The sequence below is a fragment of the Leopardus geoffroyi genome, chromosome X (assembly GCF_018350155.1).
Source record: "Leopardus geoffroyi isolate Oge1 chromosome X, O.geoffroyi_Oge1_pat1.0, whole genome shotgun sequence".
NCBI lineage: Eukaryota > Metazoa > Chordata > Mammalia > Carnivora > Felidae > Leopardus > Leopardus geoffroyi.
This window is the reverse complement of record NC_059343.1, coordinates 33642639-33663870: the sequence shown is the minus strand read 5'-3', so window position 1 is coordinate 33663870 and position 21232 is coordinate 33642639. Positions and strand designations below refer to the sequence as shown.

The 21232-nt window shown below is 44.6% G+C and overlaps 1 protein-coding gene across 3 annotated transcripts in view; it reads left to right on the top strand.

Moving 5' to 3' along the window:
* The window catches only part of SRPX (sushi repeat containing protein X-linked), a 111763-nt gene that overhangs the window by 42393 nt on the left and 48138 nt on the right, over positions 1–21232 (top strand). The window contains exons 1-4 of one of the 3 annotated variants that reach the window (XM_045471730.1): positions 7358–7409; positions 8205–8264; positions 13613–13804; positions 15740–15916. In XM_045471730.1, the coding sequence (XP_045327686.1) occupies positions 7373–7409; positions 8205–8264; positions 13613–13804; positions 15740–15916 (466 nt within the window). In that variant the 5' untranslated portion in view covers positions 7358–7372. Of the gene's footprint in view, positions 1–7357; positions 7410–8204; positions 8265–13612; positions 13805–15739; positions 15917–21232 lie in introns of those variants that run through there. The other 2 variants (XM_045471729.1, XM_045471731.1) reach the window with 2 other exon arrangements.

Genomic DNA, 21232 nt, shown 5'->3' with positions numbered 1-21232 from the left:
TATTGTTTATTTTTTTTAATGTTTACCTTTTGAGAGAGAGAGAGAGAGCATGAGCAGGGGAAGTGCAGAGAGAGAGGGAGACACAGAATCCAAAGCAGGCTCCAGGCTCCGGGCTGTCAGCACAGAGCCCGACGCGGGGCTCGAACTCACGGACCTCGAGATCATGACCTGAGCCGAAGTTGGACACTTAACTGATTGAGCTACCCAGGTGCCCATATTTTTTTATTTTTACAGAGAGAATGTAAGCAGTGGGGAGAGACAGAGGGGGAGAGAGAGAAAATCCCAAGCAGGCTCTACACTCAGCATGGAGCCTGATACGGGGCTCAATCCCACAACCCTGGGATCATGACCTGAGCCAAAATCAAGAGTCAGACACTCAACCAACTGAGCCACTCAGGTGCCCCTGAAAAGAATTCCTTATGATTCTCTGCCCTCTTGATTCCAATCTCTGAGCACTATTTTATTTTATTTTATTTTATTTTATTTTATTTTATTTTATTTTTATGAAAGATCACACCTGTTGACAGCCAAGCAGTTCTGTGAGCCTGCTTCCTGACAGGACAGTTCTGGGAGTTCAAAGACCTTTCCTCATTCTGTAATGTTTCTGTCTTCTCCGTCATGCCGGGGATATTTCTGCGTATAGAATTCATTAAGAACATTGTGGGTCTTCTGTGAATCTTCTTGGAATTCACTTCATTAGACAAAACCATACCGCAGATTTTATAGATATAAACTCTCTTCTGCTGTTTGGTTGAAAGGATCTATGAGACACATCCTCATTCTCTGTCAGGGACCTATTGTATGATTGAAGATACTGAGGCACCACCTTGATTTAACAAAGGATTTGACAGTCATATCTTTGGCTTCGTCTTTAGCCTCTGTTTTCCTGGCAATGCCCTGGGTTTGATCTTTGTTCATAAGCCATCCAAATGTCCTTTTCACTTTATTGCGGCTGCATTGTAGTCCCTTTGGCAAATCATTTGGTAGCACTAAATCGTCTGGCTCCCACAAATAAATACCCTCTGGCTTCCAATGGTACAAAATACCTTTGTCTAAACATCCAGATCTCTCCAGCATTGTCACATTTCAAATTTATGTACCGAAGTTGTACCGAGTAGGATAAAACCATTCCAGACACATAAGCATAAGAACACATGGTTTATGTGTCATAAGAAACTTAAGGGGATTTTTCTCTACCAATTCTGAGTCATATACTAGGTATACAAGGCATATTAGACATGGTTCTCACAGCTGAGCTCTTTAGAGATATAATCTGTCTCCACAGAGTATTTTTTAAGTTTATTTCTTTACTTACTTTAAGTAAACTCTACACCCAATGTGGGGCTCGAACCCAAGACCCCGAGATCAGGAGTTGCATGCTCTTCCAACTGAGCCAACCAGGCGCCCCTCCATAGAATATTAAGTCGAGACCTATGCTGCCTAATGTGGTCACTACCAGCCACATGTGGCTATTTGAATTTAAAAGCACTCTGTTCCCCAGTTGTACTAGCCATATATTTCAAGTGGTTAATGACCACATATGGCTAGTGGCTACCCTATCAGACAGCAGAGATATAAAACATTTCCATCATTGCAGAAGGTTTCCTTCAACATCAAAATCTAGGGGAAAAACAATACGATCTAATAAAGATAAGCATTTATCTCTGGCTTAAATGTATTTATCTCTCTTCTCCCATACTAAAGAAGATACTGCATGCTTCAGTAAACATTCTGATATGCTTTATAGTAAAGAATGCCATAAAACTGTGGTTCTTCATATCTTTTGGATCATGGACCCTTACTAAAAGCTGAAAGTTAGCAACTTTTCCCCCAGGAATGTGTGTATTCATGTACCAAAAGGCATGTCTGATTACAGAGGGTTCATGGACTACCCCCCACAAAGCCCTTCCATTGATTCTCTAGAAGGCCAGGGACTTGGATTAAGGATCTCTACTGTAAAGTGAATTTTATTTTGCTACTGACTTTCAGTATAAAATTGATGATGCAGTTTGCTATTTAATATGATGACTTCTGATAATAGTAAGAGTATATTTAGAATAATGATGATGGGGAAAAACAAAAATTTCCTACAGACATTAAGAATGCAGAGCTGTCTTCAAAATAACTGAAACATAAACCCAACCCTTTGAACTAAAAATTAAAAATATAACATAGCACCAGCACATCTGTCAATTTGGATCATGTATCACAATCAATAAAGAAGTATATAGTTTTAGCAAATTGGCTACATTTTCATTAGTCTCAAATGCTCCCCCCCACAACCACGAGAAAACTTTTAGGGTGGTAGAAGGAACATTGTACTAGCCTTCTAAAATCTAAATCCCTGGAACCTCTGGGTGGCTCAGTTCATTGTCCGACTCCTGATTTCGGCTCAGGTTGTGATCTCATGGGTTCATGAGATTGAGCCCCACATGGGGCTCTGAGCGGACAGTGCGGGGCCTGCTTGGGTTTCTCTGTCTCCCTCTCTTTCTGTCCCTCCCCTACTCACACAAGAGTCCGAGCATGCTCTCTCAAAATAAATAAATAAAAATAAATAAAATCTAAAGTCCTGTTGTAACTCTAATACACATAACGGATATGTCTTAAGGGTGATTTGGTGCCTCAGTAATACATGGGACGTTCAGAATGATAGCATGGGATTCAGCAGACCGGGAAGACCCTTATTTGAACTGTGGGGGAGAAAAGTGGCTATTTCTTTGGAAATCTGTTGAATTAGATGAAGTTTCTGCAAGGAGAGCAGAATTATAAATGGAATTGGCTCCAGGTATGGCTGAGGGACAGAATCCTTCATGGCACCGAGTTTCTGATTTCTGAGCCAATGTAGAATTTGTATTTGTGTGGAAGAAGCACTGAAGCATTCTTTCCAAAGAGTGGTAATCTGAACCATATGGGGACTGATTAATGGTTGTCGTAATAAAACCTCAGTTAACCAGAATTCTAAAGAAATAGACTTTCCTAAATAACGAAGAATGTGTTAGGGAGCCTCCTTCTCTCCTCCCCACCCTCTGCCTGTTTCTTCCTTCCTTTCTTTTCATTGTAACCCTGTGGAACATCCCCAATATGTATGAATCTCTTCTACTGCCTATTAAACTCTAGAAGTAAAAGCCGCTGAACAACATGTTCATCTTTGGTCCGTCCTATCGTATTGGTCAGTATGTTCATTTTGTAGACTGGTCATTATTTTTTATAGAAATTGATGTATGCATTTAGGCTGAATATAAACTGGACACTTTTGGAGAGGGATGGCTAATATCCATTTATTTTCTTTCCACTTCTTTTATCCCCTATCGGTAATAGGCAGTAAATTTTCCCTTCAGTTTGGATGCACTCAGCTACTCATAGAACCTTAAATTGAAAGGACATTTATTACTGACCTAACAGGAAGTATGGAGGGAAGATGTCTAAGTTGATTTAGTAGCCCAATAAGGTCATTACAGACCCCAGATTCTTGTTATCCTTCCACTCTTTCATCCTCAGCTGAAAATCTTTAGGAGTCGCCACATCTTACCTCATGGTTGCAAAATGGCTGCCATAGCTTTAGGCAGTCATCCTTACACAATAGCTTCCAAAACAGGAGGAGAGAAAAGAGGGCAAAAGAGTTTTCTACTTGTGCGGTTGTCTCTTTTATCAAGGAGGAAATCTTTCCCATATGCCCCATCCCCCCAAATCAGGCTTCTTTTTACTTGCCATTGGCCAATACTGGGTTTCTTGCCTACCCTTGGAACAGTCGTTGGCAAAGGGGAATTCCTGACTTACAGCCATTGTAGTTCATCTCCTGGGGACGGGCACACTGCTGCTGAACACAACCTGGGGGTGTTTTAGCAAGAAGAAAGAGGAGAATGGCTGACAGGCTGACAGTCGGCAGCCTTTGGCGAACACAGATCCTTCTTGCTTTTGCGGGGCTCCCCCTTCCCTGGCGTACTTGCTATTGCAGTATGCAAAATCCATTTGCTGTTTGCCACCTGTCAGTGCTAGGGAGACAGATAATGGTGGGTTGGGATCTAGGCGGAGGGGGATGGACCAGTGTAAGTGAGCTGCTAATCAAGATGCTAATAAAGGTAACCTCTGCCAGGATTCTGAATTGAGATAATCTGAAATGTCTGCCTTGCAGTCTCTAGTTTAAGTAAAAGCAGTAGTGAGAATGCTTGACTTTGGGTTTGAGCCGGCCGTCCAAAGAAACAAATGAAGAAAAGAAAATGGTTGCTTTACCCCTGCCAGGGAGAGCGCTGTGTTCAGGGTGGTCATGTGAACCATCTCTGTCTCCTTTCAGCTCATTATCAAGGTTTTCTCTTTTCTTTTTCCTGAGGCATATGTCTAGACGTGGAATGGCTGATTTGAAGGGTTAGTTTCAAACGCAGTGCAAAGCTTCTCTTCACCCTAGTAGTACCAGTTGTACTCCACCAGCGGAACTTGAGAGTTCCCAGTGTGCCTGGGTGGCTCGGTAGGTTGATGGGTTCGAACCCCGTGTCAGGCTCTGTGCAGACAGCTCAGGGCCTGGAGCCTGCCTCAGATTCTATGTCTTCCTCTCTCTCTGCCCCTCCTCCACTCACACTCTGTCTCTCTGTCTCTCTCTCAAAAATAAATATTAAAAAGAACTTGAGACTTCCCGTATCAACACATTCTTGCCAGTTAAATTTGTGCCAATCTGATGGTGTGAATTGGTATCTTGATATATATTGTCCTGATCACTAGTGAGGTTCAAGAGTCTTTCCTAGTAACATTTTGTCCCATTTGCTTTAAATTCAGGAGTACTTGTTCATATTTGTCATTTCTTTCCATTGGACTGTTTTCTTCATATATCCTGGATAGTAATTCTGTATTATATGCATTGCAAATATTTTCTCCAAGTCTGGGACTTGTCTTTAAACTTTGTTCATGTGTCTCTTATTACACCAAATTTTTACATTTTATTTTGTTTTATTTTATTTTATTTTATTTTTTAAGCTTATTTATTTTTGAGAGAGAGAGAGAGAGAGAGCCAGCGCACAAGCAGGGGAAAGGCGGAGAGAGAGAGGGAGATACAGAATCTGAAGCAGGCTCCAGGCTCTGAACTGTCAGCACAGAACCTGGAGTGGGGCTCAAACCCATGAACCGTGAGATAATGACCTAAGCCGAAGTCGTACACTTAACCGACTGAGCCACCCAGACATCCCCAGAATTTTTACATTTTAGTGTGGTGAAGCGTAGCAGTATTTTCCTTTATAGGTTATTGTTTGTAAGTTTTGTTTAATAGTCTTTCCTTACCTCATGATCATGCAGATATTCAGCATTTTTTCCTCCCATTTTTGGCTTTCAAATTTAGGCCTATAACCTCTCTGGAAATGTTTTTTTGGTGTGGTGCAAGATGGGACTCATTTTTTTCTTCATATGCATATCCATTTAATCCTAGCATATTTATTGACCTTTTCCCCCACTGATTAGTCCTCCTACCTTATCATATTCCAAATTTGACCTACATGGGTCAGTACTATATGTATATGTGTGTGTATATTCAGTTTTATGCTTCATTCTGTATATAGTTTGCAGTATTTGCTTTTTTCCTTGGCTGTATTTCATACACATTTCCCTATTGCAAACTTGATTAGTGGGTATATAATAGCTTGTTGATAGAGGATAACTTGGTTGCTCATTCCCCTATTGTCACATGTTTAATTTTCCCTCTAATAAACAATATGTGGCGAATGTGTCTTAAAATGCTGATCTCCTGGCAAAATGGGACTGTGCACCCCAGGGTCACCTGCCTCTCCAGTAGGTCTCAGCCTCTTCCCTTCTCTATGGAGTGTCCTCCCCCACCATGCATTTACATATCTCAAGTTATTTGTCAATGAGCAAGTGTTGTGGTGGTCATGGATTGCCCTGACCAGATCTTCCTTCAAGGAAGGGCCAGTGGTCTCAGCTGGAGGCAATGCTGGCCTTGGTCAGCCATAAGCTTTCAACCCCTTCAGAGACTGCCTCAGCTGTTGGGAGTGCTTTGCCCGTGGTCATGTCCTTCCAACGTGGGCCATATCCTATGGCTGATGGAGGCAGGAATATAAAGGCTCAGCCATTTATACCCAACCTGAGAGGGTGTCCTTGGGCTGACATCAAAGCTCGACTTGTCCCTCTGTCCAAACCTGTTTCCTTCTTAGTCCCTTCACAGGGGTTGATCCCTAATAGACCTCCTGTGCACTATACGCCATCTCACAAGCCACTTCCCAGAGAACCCAACCTGTGACAGTTGCCTTCTTTGCTTTGAACCAGGAATATAAGTCCAGAGCCTCTTACTGCCCAGGTAGATGATATGGAGGCCAGGCTAACTTGGGGGAAGAAGGAAGTGCTCTTAATATGAAATAGATCTCTTGACACTTAATATGAGCTATGCCATATGGACTTGAAGAATCCAGCAATTCTTTGAGGAATCCAGTTCAACTCTGAATGTGGAGAGAAATGGGGGCAGGGTGGGAGGAGAGGGACAGCAGATTCTTAAACATTTCTAATATATTCAAAGTGTATTTTGGAAGCTAAGCTTCTCTGAATTCTATGCATAATAAAGTTTATTTTCCATTGTGAAAGTAATACATGTTTGTAGTAGAAAATTTAGACGGGAAAGAAGAAAAACATCCAATTAGCATAAGGTCTTCTAAGCATTGTTTATTTTGAATTTGGTTGTTTTACATTGGTATAAATCACACCATTTGTATAACTTTGCCATAGCACATTGTTGGCTTAATGTTATAACCTTTTCCCATGCTGTTGTATCTTTTTATAAACATTATTTTCAATGGACCCATTATAGTATAATCCAATGAATATGCTGTGGTTTATTTAACCATAATATTGACTATTTGGTCTGTTTATAGTCTTCTGCTATCATAAGTGACATTGCAAAGAAATCTTTGTGTGCAAATTTTTTTCCCTATATTTAATATTATTTCCTTGGGATAGATTCCCAGAAGTGGGATGACTCGATAAAGGGGTTTGAACATAGGCTTTTGATTCAGGTAGCTAGATTGCTTTCCTGAAGGGCAATACTGGTCTTCACGTTCACTTTTTGCTATTGAGTGAGGAATAGTTTACGTAACTTTGTACCTGTTTGAGTGGCCAGAAACCTGGAGCAAAGAGAGACACAGAACTGGTCTTCCCTAGGTGGGGAGTAGGGGCTTTTTTCAAATGGACATGGTCCAGTCTTCATCACCTTCCCCCTTTCAATTTCCATGCTCTCTCTCATCCAGAATATAACTAGAGCAGGGACCATGACTCATTCACTTATCCTGTGTGGGGATTTGAAAAGCCTCACGATAGAGAGTGTGCTTGCCCTTGCCCTTGCCCTTGTCCCTCTAGGTAAATGTGTGACCATGATGGTGCTAACTCCATGGTCAGTGATCAGACCAGGAAGTCTAAAGGGAAAGGTATGTAAATTTAAGATTAAGGTTTTGAAGTTTGGGCCCTGATACCAATTTAAAGATTAAGATTGTACCACTTACTGGAATTCAGTATTGGATATTCTAAAAATGATTTGGTTCCAACTGCTAAATGAGTTTAAATTTTAAAATTGAATACAGACTTTCTCTCTAAGGTTGTGGTTTTCAAGGGTAGCAAGACTCATCAAGAAACTTTACTTTAGTGATGCCTGGGTGAGAGGCTCCAAATAAACATCCAGATTGTTGACTTCGGCCCTCATTTCCTACAAATATGTGAAAGTAGCTTTGCATTTCTTTTGTCATTAAAATTAGACATTCGATTTGCCTCCTTATCCTCCACCCAAATTCATTTTACAAGATGGACTGATTTTCAGGTACCACAAACACTCGGTTCTCCTGGGTTTTCTTTGACTGCCGGAGAAACCGTAGGCCATGTCTGAGTCACACACATTTTACTGCGTCTCCCCTGGCATGAGATTCATATACATTGGCGTCTTCTCAGAGTGAAGTTGACTTTCTGTCCTGAGTCCAGAATTCCAGTTGGCTTGTGGTGATTCCAAAGCAGACGGAGGTTCGTTTTGATTGGCTCTGGCAATCTCAGCCCAGCCAGGTTCACTCTGAGAGGTGCCCCTGTCCCTTCGTGAATGGCCACCGAAGCTTTCACTCTTGGCTCTGCGTTCTAATAAGCCCCTCTTGCATGACTGTTGCCAAAGCAGTGCTTCAAAATGTTCGTCCATATCATGTGGCTCTCCTTGCTGCAGTTTCTGTTCTTTTTTATTGTAGGATCTGGAGACTCACCGCTAGAAGACGATGAAGTCGGGTATTCACACGCTAGATATAAAGGTGAATGCTTTGCTTTTGTGCTAATGGGGACCTGCTGATGCCAGGAAAACTTTCCTTTTTGCCCTGCAGAGCAGACTATAATAAAGTGACCAGACAATGCATTAAAGTTCAAATGACCTGTCGGGGAAAAAAATGTATTTAAAAATTAATAAGCATATGCTCCCATTTAAAAACAAAATGAAGAGAAACGAAAGAAAGAAAAAGCATTTGGAATTCTCTGAAGTGCTGTCCTTCAGCACCGCGGTGGTCATTTTATTCTCGTAAATTTCTTTACTGTCCTTACTTCTGCAAAGCCAAGCTCTAGCTGATGAAAGTGAAAATCAAGCCGTGAATTCTGCCTGATTCGTACATTACAGCCAGAATGGTCCAGAGTAAACCACCTAAGGTTGAATCTGGACCCCGTGCTGCTAATGTACTGAGATGAATGGGGAATGGGAAAACTTGATTTTCATAAGCTCATTTCACTGTGCTCTTTCTGAGTCCAGCTTGGCTCCCGAAATGATAAGTAGAGTGTGTTGCCAGATGAAACTTTATTCTAATGATAAAGAACTCCATCTCTACACATTTCCAGCAATCCACCCCCCACCAGGTATAAAAAGCCTAATCAAGAAACTTCTAAGCAGGCTCAGGTAAGTATGTCCACAAATATTTCTACTGGTGAGTCATTTCTCTGAAGCTTAGGGAGCCCTGGGAAAAGGGAAGGTACATTTAGGTGATTTCTCTCTGAAGCTGCTTCCTTTTTCAGTGGAGGGATGATGTGAAGAAAAATTGGTTAATAAAGTTCTATTGCGGAACTTTTCCCAAGAAATGTGCCCACAGGCTGGCAAGAGGACACTGCCCTGCTCTGTCGCGATATGTCCAAGTTGTAAGAGAATCAGGGTAGTACTGGCCAGTCCTTCGGTTGTTTTTCACATGAGTGCACAGTCTAATATAATGACCAGTGTCTGTCCAGTTGTGTTTCCCACCACATTCCACGTTTTCTTATGATTTGTGAATGCAGATACTCATTCCTGTGCACAGCTCGTATATGAATTGCCTCAGGAACTAACCAATCAAAAAAGGACAAACTTGTTAATTAGGTGTTTGGGGTAAGGAGATATTCCAATTCCTAACACTTCTTAATTAACTGAAGGTTTAAGAAAATGTTTTTTTTCCTCGAGTCCCTTCTTGAACAATCTTCCTAAAACACATATGTGCACATGTGATCCTTCCCTTGTGCAGTAGAGTTGCCCAGTGCCCTCAGCTCATCGTTCCCAGTGTTCATCCTCCCCTCATGGCACTGCAAGTGTGCAAGGTAGACCAGGTGGCTAAAATATGTGCCAATATATTTAGATGGCTAAAATATGAGTGTTTAAGAATAAATATGTCTTAGGAAATTGTTTTTATTGGCAGGTTTATTTTAGTAATTTCTACTCCCAACTTGGGACTCAAACTCACAACCCCGAGATCAAGAGTCACATGCTCTTCTGACCGAGCCAGGCCGGGCACCCCAGTTTTTTGGTTTTTTTTTTTCAAGTCATAACACTTTAGAGGCAAACCATTGTTAACCAGGCCCCTGCACAGTGTCCGGCACAGAGTATATACTCAATTAGTGCTTTGAGTTAAAGAAGGAAGAAAGGAAAATGTAAACGACATTTATTGTGTTCCCAGAATGTGGCAAGCATTGCTTTTGATTCTCTTGCTTGGAATGCCATCGCGCAGTCACATGAATGGAGGGAAGGGGGAGGGCATGTTGAGATAATCTTGTTATTCCTTATTCATAGATGAAGGAACCACAGATTAGAGAGGGCAGGTGAGTTGCCCAGAGTCCTTCAGCTAGCCAGCATTGCATTCAGGTGTGAAATCCAGATGTTTGAAGCTCTGTGTCCAGAGATTGGCTTCTCACTCATCTGCTCTAAGACACTGTCTATCCTAGAAACTCCAGGTAACTGAGGCTTACCGCTTTGGCCAAGGGGGTGCTGAAAAAGCTTTCCTGAATAACTGATTTAGAGTTCTCCCTAAATAAACCCCGTCTTAATTGAAGCAGCGTAAGGGCTTTGTTTCGCTAAACCTCTGTGTTAAACATCTTGCTAGTTCACTGTAACTCCTAGTGCTTTTGTGCACTTCAAGTTCAAGTCAGTCACTAACATTTTAATTATGATTATGGCAGAGCTGTGAAACTGCCACAGTATCTTCCTTAGAAGATTTCTTGGAAAATGACCCAAAAACATTCCTTCTGCGAATAAATGAAAACAAGATTTTTTTCCCCACATGTTGACAACAGCGCAGCTTTCGATGTGCAGCCAGCACTTCTAGGAGGATTTGAGGACTCAGAACGAGGGACAGAAAGGAATCGCATTGAAAATATTGTATTGAAATATGTGAATTTGTGATGTATGTATACCCTGGTCATCCTGTACTGTACCTGCCAGCCTTAAATACTTGTCCTGGGTACATTTGTGGCAAAGCCCACCGTAACATGCGTGCTAAAGGGAAGGTTTGCTGCTTTCACATTAGCTTCCTCAAAAATCGGGTCCCTCCTGAAAAAGAAGTCCAGGAGCTGGAAGGTGTGTGTTCAACATTTGAGTGAAAAACAAGTTAAGAATTGGACACTCTTCCCGTTTTTACATCAGTGGGGTTGTGATCGGGAGCCAGAATGCACAAAGGCTTTGCCTTCAGCTGGAAGGGTTACGAGAGACCACTCAGCAGGCAGAAGAAGGAGTAAGGAGGCGGGCATGGGCAGGAGATCGGAAAGGAGTAAGGCAGAGTTTGAAGCCTACAGCTTCAAAGCTAGATGGGACTTTGAAAATAATTTAATCCACTCCTGTGGCTTAGAGTTGAGGAATCTGATTCCCTGAAAAGTTTAGTGAATTGTCCAGGGTTGCTGGGAGAGGATGGAATTAGAATGTATGCCTGGGGCTCCTGTCCTTGCCTGGTATTACACCCCCCACACTTGACTAGTTCAGTACGTTTTCCTCCTCTCCCTCTGTGTCCCCCATATTCACTTCTCCCTCACCACCCTTCCCCCACCCCCAGTGCGGGCTTCACTTTCTCTCCTTGGAGGCCAGTTCTCAGGCTTCCACAGTTTGGCATGTGAGATGGCAGAAAATAAGGCAGGAAAGGGACCCAGTCGGCAAGAGGAGGAGGCCGGAGATGGGGAGCGCAGAAGCAATGCAGTCTAGAAGGAGAACAGGACAGACAGGGAAACTAAAAGGAAACGAGGCAGTGAAGGAGTTGAGAAGGGGTGGGGAAGATGATAAAGAGGTAAAACAACAGGTCGTTTTTAAGATCTTTTTTAGTTACCGTGGAAATCCTCTGACAAACTGTAAAAAGTGCTTCTTTGAGACAAAACAGCAAGAGCATTTGGGAATTTCCTTGTAGCTGATCTTTCCTATTGGAGTTGGAAAAGAAAGGCAGAGAGAGGGAAGGAGGGAGGGAGAGAGACAGACAGACAGGCAGACCTCACGTCTAGTAGTCACAGAAGCCGGTAGGTTCCAAATCTCAGTTTTATTTGAGTGGTAGGCATCTATGGATTTTTCCAGAGTTTATCTTAAGATCATTTGATCACAGAAGAAATATCAATACCTGTGATCGTGAAATCTCCTGGTTTCCTGGCTTTCCTGGAGCCATCACTGAAGAAAGGACCAAGGCATTTAAAATTGGTTCAAGAATTCTTTCATACCTAGAAGACAATAATGGAGACATGTATGCTGTTTTGTACTTTACTTCAGGGTCCAGATTATTCTTAGTTAAAAATGCTAGCACATGGGGCACCTGAGTAGCTCAGTTGGTTGAGCATCTGACTCTTGGTTTCGGTTCAGGTTATGATCTCATGGTTTCGTGAGTTTGAGCCCCACATTGGGCTCTGGGCTGACAGCATGGAGCCTGCTTGGGACTCTCTCCTTTCCCTGCCCCCCCCCCCCAAATAAATAAATAAACAAACAAAAACTTAACAAAATAAAAACGAAAAAAAATGTTCACACATACAATGTGTGTTAAGAGGAAACTTTGTTCAAGGAAGGTCCATAGGCCTGATGTAAGCTCCTGGAGGCCTGTGTCCGTGCGTCCGCATGGTCGAACTTAATCAGCCTCAGGCCAAGCCTGCAGGACATGACTTTTACCCAGAAAGTCCGGGGAATACTTGCTTGAGTCCTGACTGTAGGACCCACGTGGCAGCTGTCTGCAAAAACATTATATGATGAAAGTATTAGCCAAAGAAGTTCTGAAAGCACAAAAGAAAAAAAAAAAAAAACCCAAAACAGTCTGTGCACAAGCCCTGGACATGACTTGGTCTTCATGGCTGAGAAGCAGTCAGAAACACATCCTCAGAAAATTCCTTGGGAAGTCGGACAAGGTGTCCTCCTTGGCCACATGATGGCGCACGCACCCCACTCACGGACAGCCCAGGTGCAGAGGAGCCTGGCAGCTGTGGGGAGGGGGCTCCCCTCGGAGGCATTGGGAGCGAGGCAGGCTCTGCTCGTGGTAGATTGTGAGGTGGGCACTGTGGGAACTTCCCCACCAATGAGCCAGCCTTGCCCTAACAATTTTATGGCTTTCAGCAAGTACCTTCCAAAGGCACAGGGGAGAGGCTCTGATTTGTCAGCGTTCTCCTAGCTGTGCTCCGGGCAACTACTAGACAAAAATCAAAACACGCCAGAATTTTGCCATTTGGGAACTTTACCATTTGTGACACTTTCTTACCTGAATGGGGCCTAACCGGGGACGTCTGAAAAGGGGAGTTGCTTCCCTATGGGAAGCGATTGTTCTGTGACTTTAAGCCAAAATTATCTCCTGTGGTAAAACCTTGGAAATTGCAGCTTTGTTCACATGAGTTAAAATAGTATTGTGAGTTTTTACAGAGAATATGCATGCAGGTTTGGGAAAAAAAACCTAACCAATTATGGACTTCCTTGCCACTATGTATGGATGGTTGGGGTTAGGGTTTACAATGATATCAAATGCCTTCAAAAGAAGAATTATGTTATCTCCTCAAGGGAAATGCCAACAAGAACAAGCATGTATTGAATATTTGCTATGTGCTAGGCACTGTGCTAGGTGTTTGATATGCATTTTTTTTTTTTTTATCCTTAAAAGAGCCCTGGGACAGAGGTATTGATATTGACTCAGAGAGGTTCAGTAACTTGTCCAAGATCACACAGTTAGTAATGGAGGAACTTGGATCCATAGACAGATATGTCTGACACCTAGTCCTGTGATCGTAACCTCCCCACCCAGAGACACCTTAAGCGACTCCTTAAGAGATTCCAAAATATAGAGTGCAGTCAGCCAGGGACTTTGAGAATGAGGAGACACATTTTCTAAAGATGTCATTTCCTATTTCTCCCCTCCTTTGTTTCTGCGACCTGCAGACACCCCATGGTGCTCCCCAATCAAGGTGAAGTATGGGGATGTGTACTGCAGGGCCCCTCAAGGAGGATACTACAAAACAGCCCTGGGAACCAGGTGCGACATTCGCTGCCGGAAGGGCTATGAGCTGCATGGTTCTTCCCAGCTCATCTGCCAGTCAAACAGGCGCTGGTCCGACAAGGTCATCTGCAAGCGTGAGTAGCTTGGCCCCGGTGGGGTGGGTTTTTGGGGCCCGTCAGCACCAAGGTTCTTTTGCTCTGAGATGAGATTAGAGCTTTTTTTTCTTTACCGAATGTTATGTGGTCTCTAATGAGAAAAACTGACCTTGTGAGCAGATGCCAGTGGGTTTGCGAGATTTGGTGGAAGGGAGAGAACACCTTTCAGACACCACAGTGTGATCAGCTGTTCAAGAAAGGGGGAGAGAACAGAGGTTTGCTCCGCAGACAGGTTTTGTTTCAATATGTGCTAGACCCTGAAAAGGTGTTGGGGATCTCGAAACAAATAAGACACACGCAGGCTCTGCCATCAAGGGTCTCACAGAATAGCGTCGGAGAGCAGAGCAGGGGTGCAAATCGTGCAGAACGTACCAGGTGCGAAGTCATGGACTTGTGTTCCTGGAGACAAGAAGTGTTCACCCAGAGGACAGAGCTGACGGAGGCCGGCTGGCCGGGAAAGTTACTGAAGAATGCTATTCCAGGAAAGGGACCGTGTCTCAGGGGAGAAAGAAGATGGGCAGAGCGTTTCAGGGGCTCACTTTCAGCTGGAGGAGAAGTCACATCACATTCAGGCAACTGCCAGAGGTACAGCATTGTTGAAGCACATTTCAGGTGCCACTGTTATTCAAAACAGCCACCATTAATTGAGCACCTGTTGTATGCTGGGCGTTTGACATATGTCCAGTTTTTGCATTGAGGCTATTGACATGGGTGCCAGTACCTTAACTTTATCGTTGGGGAAACTGAGGTTCCGGGCTGCAGCCATATGACCCCGCCTATGCAGACCATGTGACAGGGTGACTGTATACATAGTGGACATTTTTGGTGCTTCGCCCGGATATCCTTGGGTCCTGTTTTCCCAATTCTGGGTGTCCATCCCCCAGCTTCTGACTTGCATGTTAGGTCTTCTTCAGAGGAAGAGAGGAGACTGTGTTCCTTCAGAGGGCTGTTCTCTTTGTTCTGACAGGGAGGGCATCCCCAGTAGGCCTGGAGCTGCCCAGGACTGACTGGTAAAGGATTATGGGTGCCCAACTTCCTTGTGTGGAGACAGGACAAACCCCGGTGTCACTCTGCTCCAGAGCTCCCCTGGGGGGCGGGGGGGGCAGGCCAAGGCTGACTTTGCCTGAGATCCCATCTTGCCTGGCCTCCTTCCTTCCCCTGTCCTACCTTCTCCACCCCTCGCTGGTCTCCCTTGGGCGAACTTTCTCACTAAATCACTTGCACACAAATCCACGCCTCAGGGTCTGCTTCTGAGGAACCCAACCTGAAACACTGGCTTAGCTGGGATGCCAATCCAAGCCAGTCTGATATGAAACTGTGCGCCCCTTCCTTGTAACAAGCAGCCATCCATGGTTTCTCTGGTTCTAGCCATGATCTTTTAAAAATTGTATTATGTTTATTTATTTTTGAGAGGCAGAGAGAGACAGAGCACCACCAGGAGAGGGGCAGAGAGAGAGAGAGGGAGACACAGAATCCGAAGCAGGCTCCAGGCTCCGAGCCGTCAGCACAGAGCCAGACGCGGGGCTTGAACTCGTGAACCAAAGTTGGATGCTTAACGCACTGAGCCACCCAGGCGCCCCTCTCTCTGTGATCTTCTTTTTAAGTTTTTTTTAACATTTATTTATTTTCGAGAGAGAGAGATAGAGCATGAGTGGGAGAGGAGCAGAGAGAGAGGGAGACACAGAATTTGAAGCAAGCTCTAGGCTCTGAGCTGTCAGCACAGAGCCCGATGCAGGACTTGAACTCACTCACCGTGAGATCATGAACGGAGCTGAAGTCGGACACTTAACTGACTGACCCACTCTATCTGTGATCTTTAAATTGGCTTTGCACTCTGTGTTTTCAGAGTTTCTGGGCTCAAACTCTATGGACAAAAACTAAGAAATGCTGAGTGTCTGGTTTTCTCTTTTTCAGAAAAGCGGTGCCCCGTTCTGGCCATGCCAGCGAATGGAGGGTTTAAGTGCGTCGATGGTGCCTACTTTAACTCCCGGTGTGAGTACTACTGCTCACCAGGATACACGTTGAAAGGGGAGCGGACGGTCACGTGCATGGACAACAAGGCCTGGAGTGGCCGCCCAGCCTCCTGTGTCGGTAAGAAAATACCCATCTTCAAGGAGCGCATACTTTGGGTGGGTTCCTACAGTGGATTTTACAGGAAGCATTAGCACCCCGAATGTAAAGCATAAGTACCCAGCTTTGCTTCCAGAAGCTGTCTTCATCCCTAGTCCTGTGGCTTAGCCCAGACTTAACCTCAGGCTCTATCCTAGAGCGCACTTCACCGCCAGGGGCTTGCATCTAATGCCTCTCTTTCTTGGCTTGCTCCTGAGGCCGCGGCAGGCTGTCAGGGGTGCTGCTTCAGTCCAGGGATCTGCCCTAAAGCACTGAGCAGAGTGGTTGACGTTTGCAGGACAGTCCTACAGAGAACATCTGTGTGTCTTTGAGCTGACAGACGGAGTTCATTTGTTGTAGACTGCGATGGGATGGTCAGTCAGCAGGCACTCCCTTTGCTAAGCTGGGATTTGGAAATGTTACCTGACTCTGGGTTTGTTGAGCAATGGTTCTTAAGGTGTGCCCCTGGGAGCTACAGAAGCACTTGGGAATTCTTTAGAAAGGCAAACTCTTGGCATTGCCCCAGATCTGCTGAATCAGAGGCTCTGGGAGTGGGGCCCAGTGCTTTGCACTTTAAGGAGCCCCCGGGGCATTCTGAAGTGCTGAAAGAGAGCCCCTGATGTAAGGCAGTACTTCTCAAACTTTAAAGTGCATTGGAATCACCTGGAAACCTTGGTGAAAATGCAGATTCTAATTCAGCAGATCTGGGGTGGGGGTCTAGCAATTGGCATTTTCTTAGGCCCTCCAGGGGATTCTCATGCTCTGAAGTTTGAGAATCTGCCTTAAGAGTATCAAACTTGGGGGGGGGGGCGCCTGGGTGGCTCAGTCGGTTAAGTGTCTGACATTGGCTCAGGTCATGATCTCGTGGTTCACCAGTTCGAGCCCCACATCGGGCTCTGTGCTGACGGCTCGGAGTCTCGAGCCTGCTTCGGATTCTGTGGCTCCCTCTCTCTGTGCTCCTCCCTCTCTCGCACTGTCTCTCTCTCTCTCTCAAAAATTAATAAACGTTAAAAAAAATATCAAATATGGGAAGAACTTTAATACCTTTATGCCAGAAATAGTGCCCTTGGACCAGCAGTGTTAGCACCAGCAGGAAGCTTGTTAGAAATGTAGAATTTTGTGACCCATCCCACACCTGGCAGATGAAAATCCACATGTGAATAAGATCCCCAGGGGATTCCTGTGCCCTTTAAATACCGAGGCAGACTGCTCTGGGACAGTGGTTTTTCAACTCTGGCTTCTATTTAAATCTGAATCACTGGGGCCCTGGTATTTTTCCAAAGCTCCCTCCAAGTGGTTGAGAACCACTCTCCCAGAGGATCATTTACTCATGAACCATTAGAGCTGCCAGGACCCACCCTTACAGAATATTCTAGTCCCTTCCCCTATTCTACAGATGAGGCCTGAGAGGTCACCTGACATAAGCAAGGTTGTATAGAGCCAAGCCTGTGTCTCCAGGCTCTCAGGCCCAAAGTTCCTGGATCCTGAGATACCTCTGGCACTGACATGCTAAAGCAACTGCCATAGGCACTTGGCTCCTCCCTTGTTGGTATCTGCCCGTCCTCCAGAGAACTGGTCAGCTCAGTCTGCGAATGTGCCTTATGCCAAGGACTCGTTCCTGACTGTTCATTGTCTGGGACATATACTTCAGGAGCAAGACTGAAATTGGATGCTACCCTCTGGGGGCAGAAATGTAACAGTAACAACTCTGGCCTCAGTCCCAGGGCTGTCTTCAGGACAGCACCTCTGTCCATGGTCTTCCCTGGCAGCCATTCTCGCTCTTCAGTTCTGTGGGTACTGAGCTATAGCCGAGGGATCTTGCCCAAGATGTGATATGAACCCTTCTAGGTCAGAGTCACAGCCTGGACCATACCTTGTATCCATTTGCCGAGAGCAACAGGTCCAAATAAACTCAGATAACAGACTCAGATTGATTCTAGGCTTCTCTTTTTCTATGTTTTAGGTAGGAGTTCGTATTGGTCAGTAATTGGGAAAACAGAAACCATGCTAGGTATTTCAAATGGAGGAGAATTTAACACAGGGAATTGGTTAAAAAATATAAAAAGAGCTGGAGGAGCAAATGGTGCCATGGTGTTGTCACCCAAAGTTCATAAGCCTGGCCTTATTGCTGACATTTCTGGAACTGACGCCATCGTCGATGAGGGTGAAATCAGGAGCCCACACTCCTGCCGATGGTTCAGGAGTCCAGGAAACCCTCCCTGAAGCTCCACCTTCTTCTTGCCTTCTGTTCTCTGACAGGTGCCTCCTGTTTGCAAACTTATCTGGCACCCAGCAGGCAAAAAGAGTCTGGGAGATAGAATTTTGAGACCTTCAGTCCAGGTGGTAAAAGGGAGATTACAGAAAAACTGAGTAGCAACGGGATATTTGGTTCAGCAACTTTTCTCCGAGGGTTTGGACTTCTCCCCCTGAGTCACAGTAGTTCTCGGTGAGAAGACGTCCTGGTCAACCGGTGCAGGTAGAGTGGTGCTGAGGACACACACCTCTTGAAGGACATGACCTAAGGCCAGGCGGTCGAGTCAGCAGGACCTCTCACAGATGTTGTTTTCAGCATCTCCCCTGTGACTTGCTGTGTGCAAGCTAGCTCTTCAGAACAGCCACCCAAATTTTAAATCTCTCCTCCCTCATGTCGGAAAGGACAGAGGTGATGGGAGGAAAGGAGATGTTTGAAAATCTTTCTGCTAAGCAAGCATTGGCGATGAGTTCTCTAGGGATCACACTGTTCAGGTGTCCAGATCGTGTGCAACAATGGAAAGAAAATGCTGATTGTTCTCAAAAAGCAACAGGCATGGCTTAAGCTGGACCAGATGGGGCTGGAACCTTCCCAGAGGGAGAGAGAAAGGACTAAGAAATGAACCCCAGTTGCAGGGAATCTATCTTAGAGTTTGCCAGGGCAAGGTTCAGGCATACTGGGCAGGGAAGGGATATTGTGCATACAATGAGGTGGGAGAGGCGAGAAGGGGACCAGTGAGCCACAGGAGAGCATAGAGCTCCCAGGAAAAAGAGACAAACAGACAAAGCCAGCAGGCACTTCTTTCGTTAATTTTGGTGACAGAGAAGCTGGAGTTTGTCCCCAGTGACTTTTACTCCAGGGATGTCATGGACTCTGTTGGCTTTAAATGTATTAAATTAGCTTAATAACTTTGTTCATGTGTAGAGGGTCCTTGAGCATAGCTCAGAGCCTCAGCCTATTTTAGATGCTGACCCATGGTGGCTGAGTAGTTCCCAAATTTCCGCACAACTTCCAGCAGCGCGTCTTGGCCAGAGCTTTGCTGAGTGCTGAGAAAATGGTCCCAGCTCTCCTCCAGACCTGGAGGGAGGAGAGAACACTGGCCATGCTTTTGACTCCGAGGTGGTCAGTTCTGTGGTCTGGCTAATTTGAAAGTACCATGAGTTAAAATTAATTCTCTTAGGCAGACCGCACTCTGGCAGTGGACTCAAGTCCATGGTTATTTCCAAAACAGATATGGAGCGAAAAAAATCAATGCAGGAGAAAAATCCTGCTGCAATTGCAGGAGGGTTAAACTAAAGAGCCACAACTTCCATTGATCTATCTCTATATCTAGATACATAGTTATATGAAAAAAAACCTTGGAATTAAACAACTATTGTTTTTAGGGGATTTTTTTTCTTTCTTTCCGTTTTTAGTTATTTTTGGTTACATTGGCATTTAGATAGAACAATGGACAGTTAGAATTACAAGCAAGCCCTCATCTAGATGCCAGATTTTGAGTTGATGTGTGACTTCTCCCTGAGACCAACACTTTTCCCTGGGCAAAAAGAGGAAGAGATAAACATTAAAGAAAATTAAAAATCACCGATAATGAAGACCCAGCCGATACCTTTTGACATGCAGAGAGCCCCCATTTAGTTGTTTTAACAAAGGACAGTGTACAAACCAACTTGATTTTTGGAATTGCTCTCTGCTTGTTTTGTATTTCCCGCAGAGTAGAATAGATTGAGACTTAGCACACATGAAATTCTGGAATAAAATATCATCTCTGAGATTTCAGATACGCACACTGATGGATTGCTTTTGTGGCTTCTCAGCTCTCTGACAGCTGGGCTTACCCACTGACCCACAGGGACATTCAATGGACTGCCCTGCCTTACTTCCAGAGATTCAGTTGAAGATACACACATTATGGGGCTAAGAATAAATGTGTCAGTGCATCGTTATCAGTGATCTTAAATTATGTTACATTTTTCCTGGGTTGACAAGCACACATCCTTTGGCAAACCTTCAGGAAGCTAGTTTAGCTTTGAAACGACTCATTGGATTGAGATACTGATCCACATTTTACCTGGCCTCAACAGGTAAACTCGTAGTGACCTTGTATAATATAAACATATCACCAATGAATTTTCAGTTGGGCATCTTTCTGGTGAAGATGGTGACTTTTTTGTAAATTAAAAAAATTTTTTTTAATGTTTGTTTATTTTTGAGAGAGAGAGAGAGAGAGTGAGTGAACAGGGGAGGAGCAGAGAGAGAGGGAGACACAGAATCCGAAGCAGACTCCCCGGGCTCTGAGCTGTCAGCACAGAGCCCGATGCGGAGCTCGAACCCAAGAGCTGTGAGATCATGACCTGAGCCGAAGTCGGACGCCCAACCAACTGAGCCACCCAAGTGCCCTCAAGATGGTGACTTTTAATTGTGGAATTCACTGCCTCCATTTCTTGCCTCTTGCGTCCACTGGGGAAAATTTTCTGATACTTTATATGATAGCAAAAAAACAGAACCACCTCTGAGACACATCCACAAGGATTATATTATACTAAAGCTGGGGGAAGCAAACAGTTGGGCAAGTTTACAGAGTCCAGGTTTGTTCCTTTGGGAATTACTCTCTTCCTGTGCCCCATGTAGAGGCCACTTCCTTCCTCTGTCACCAGCCTCAAACTGTTTTATATTTGTATCAGTAATCTATTCCTGCACAGCGGACAACCCAAAATTCAGTGGCTTCAAACGACCATGTTATTGCTTCTGGTTGTTTGGGTTGGGGATTTGGGCAGGACTCAGTGGAGACAGCTCATCTCTGTTTGACATTGTAATAGCTGAGGTGACTGGGGACAAAGGATCCAAGATGGCTTCACTCACGTGTTTGGAACCTCAGTTGGCTGTGCTGGCTGGGGTTTGGCTGAGTGTGTCTGTCTGTCTCTCTCTCTTCATAATTTCTTGTCCTCTCCACATGGCCTCTCCAGTCAGATAATTAGACCCTTAGATGGCAGCTGGTTCCCAAGATAGCAAAAGTAGAAGGTGCCAGACTCTATTAAGGGCCCAGA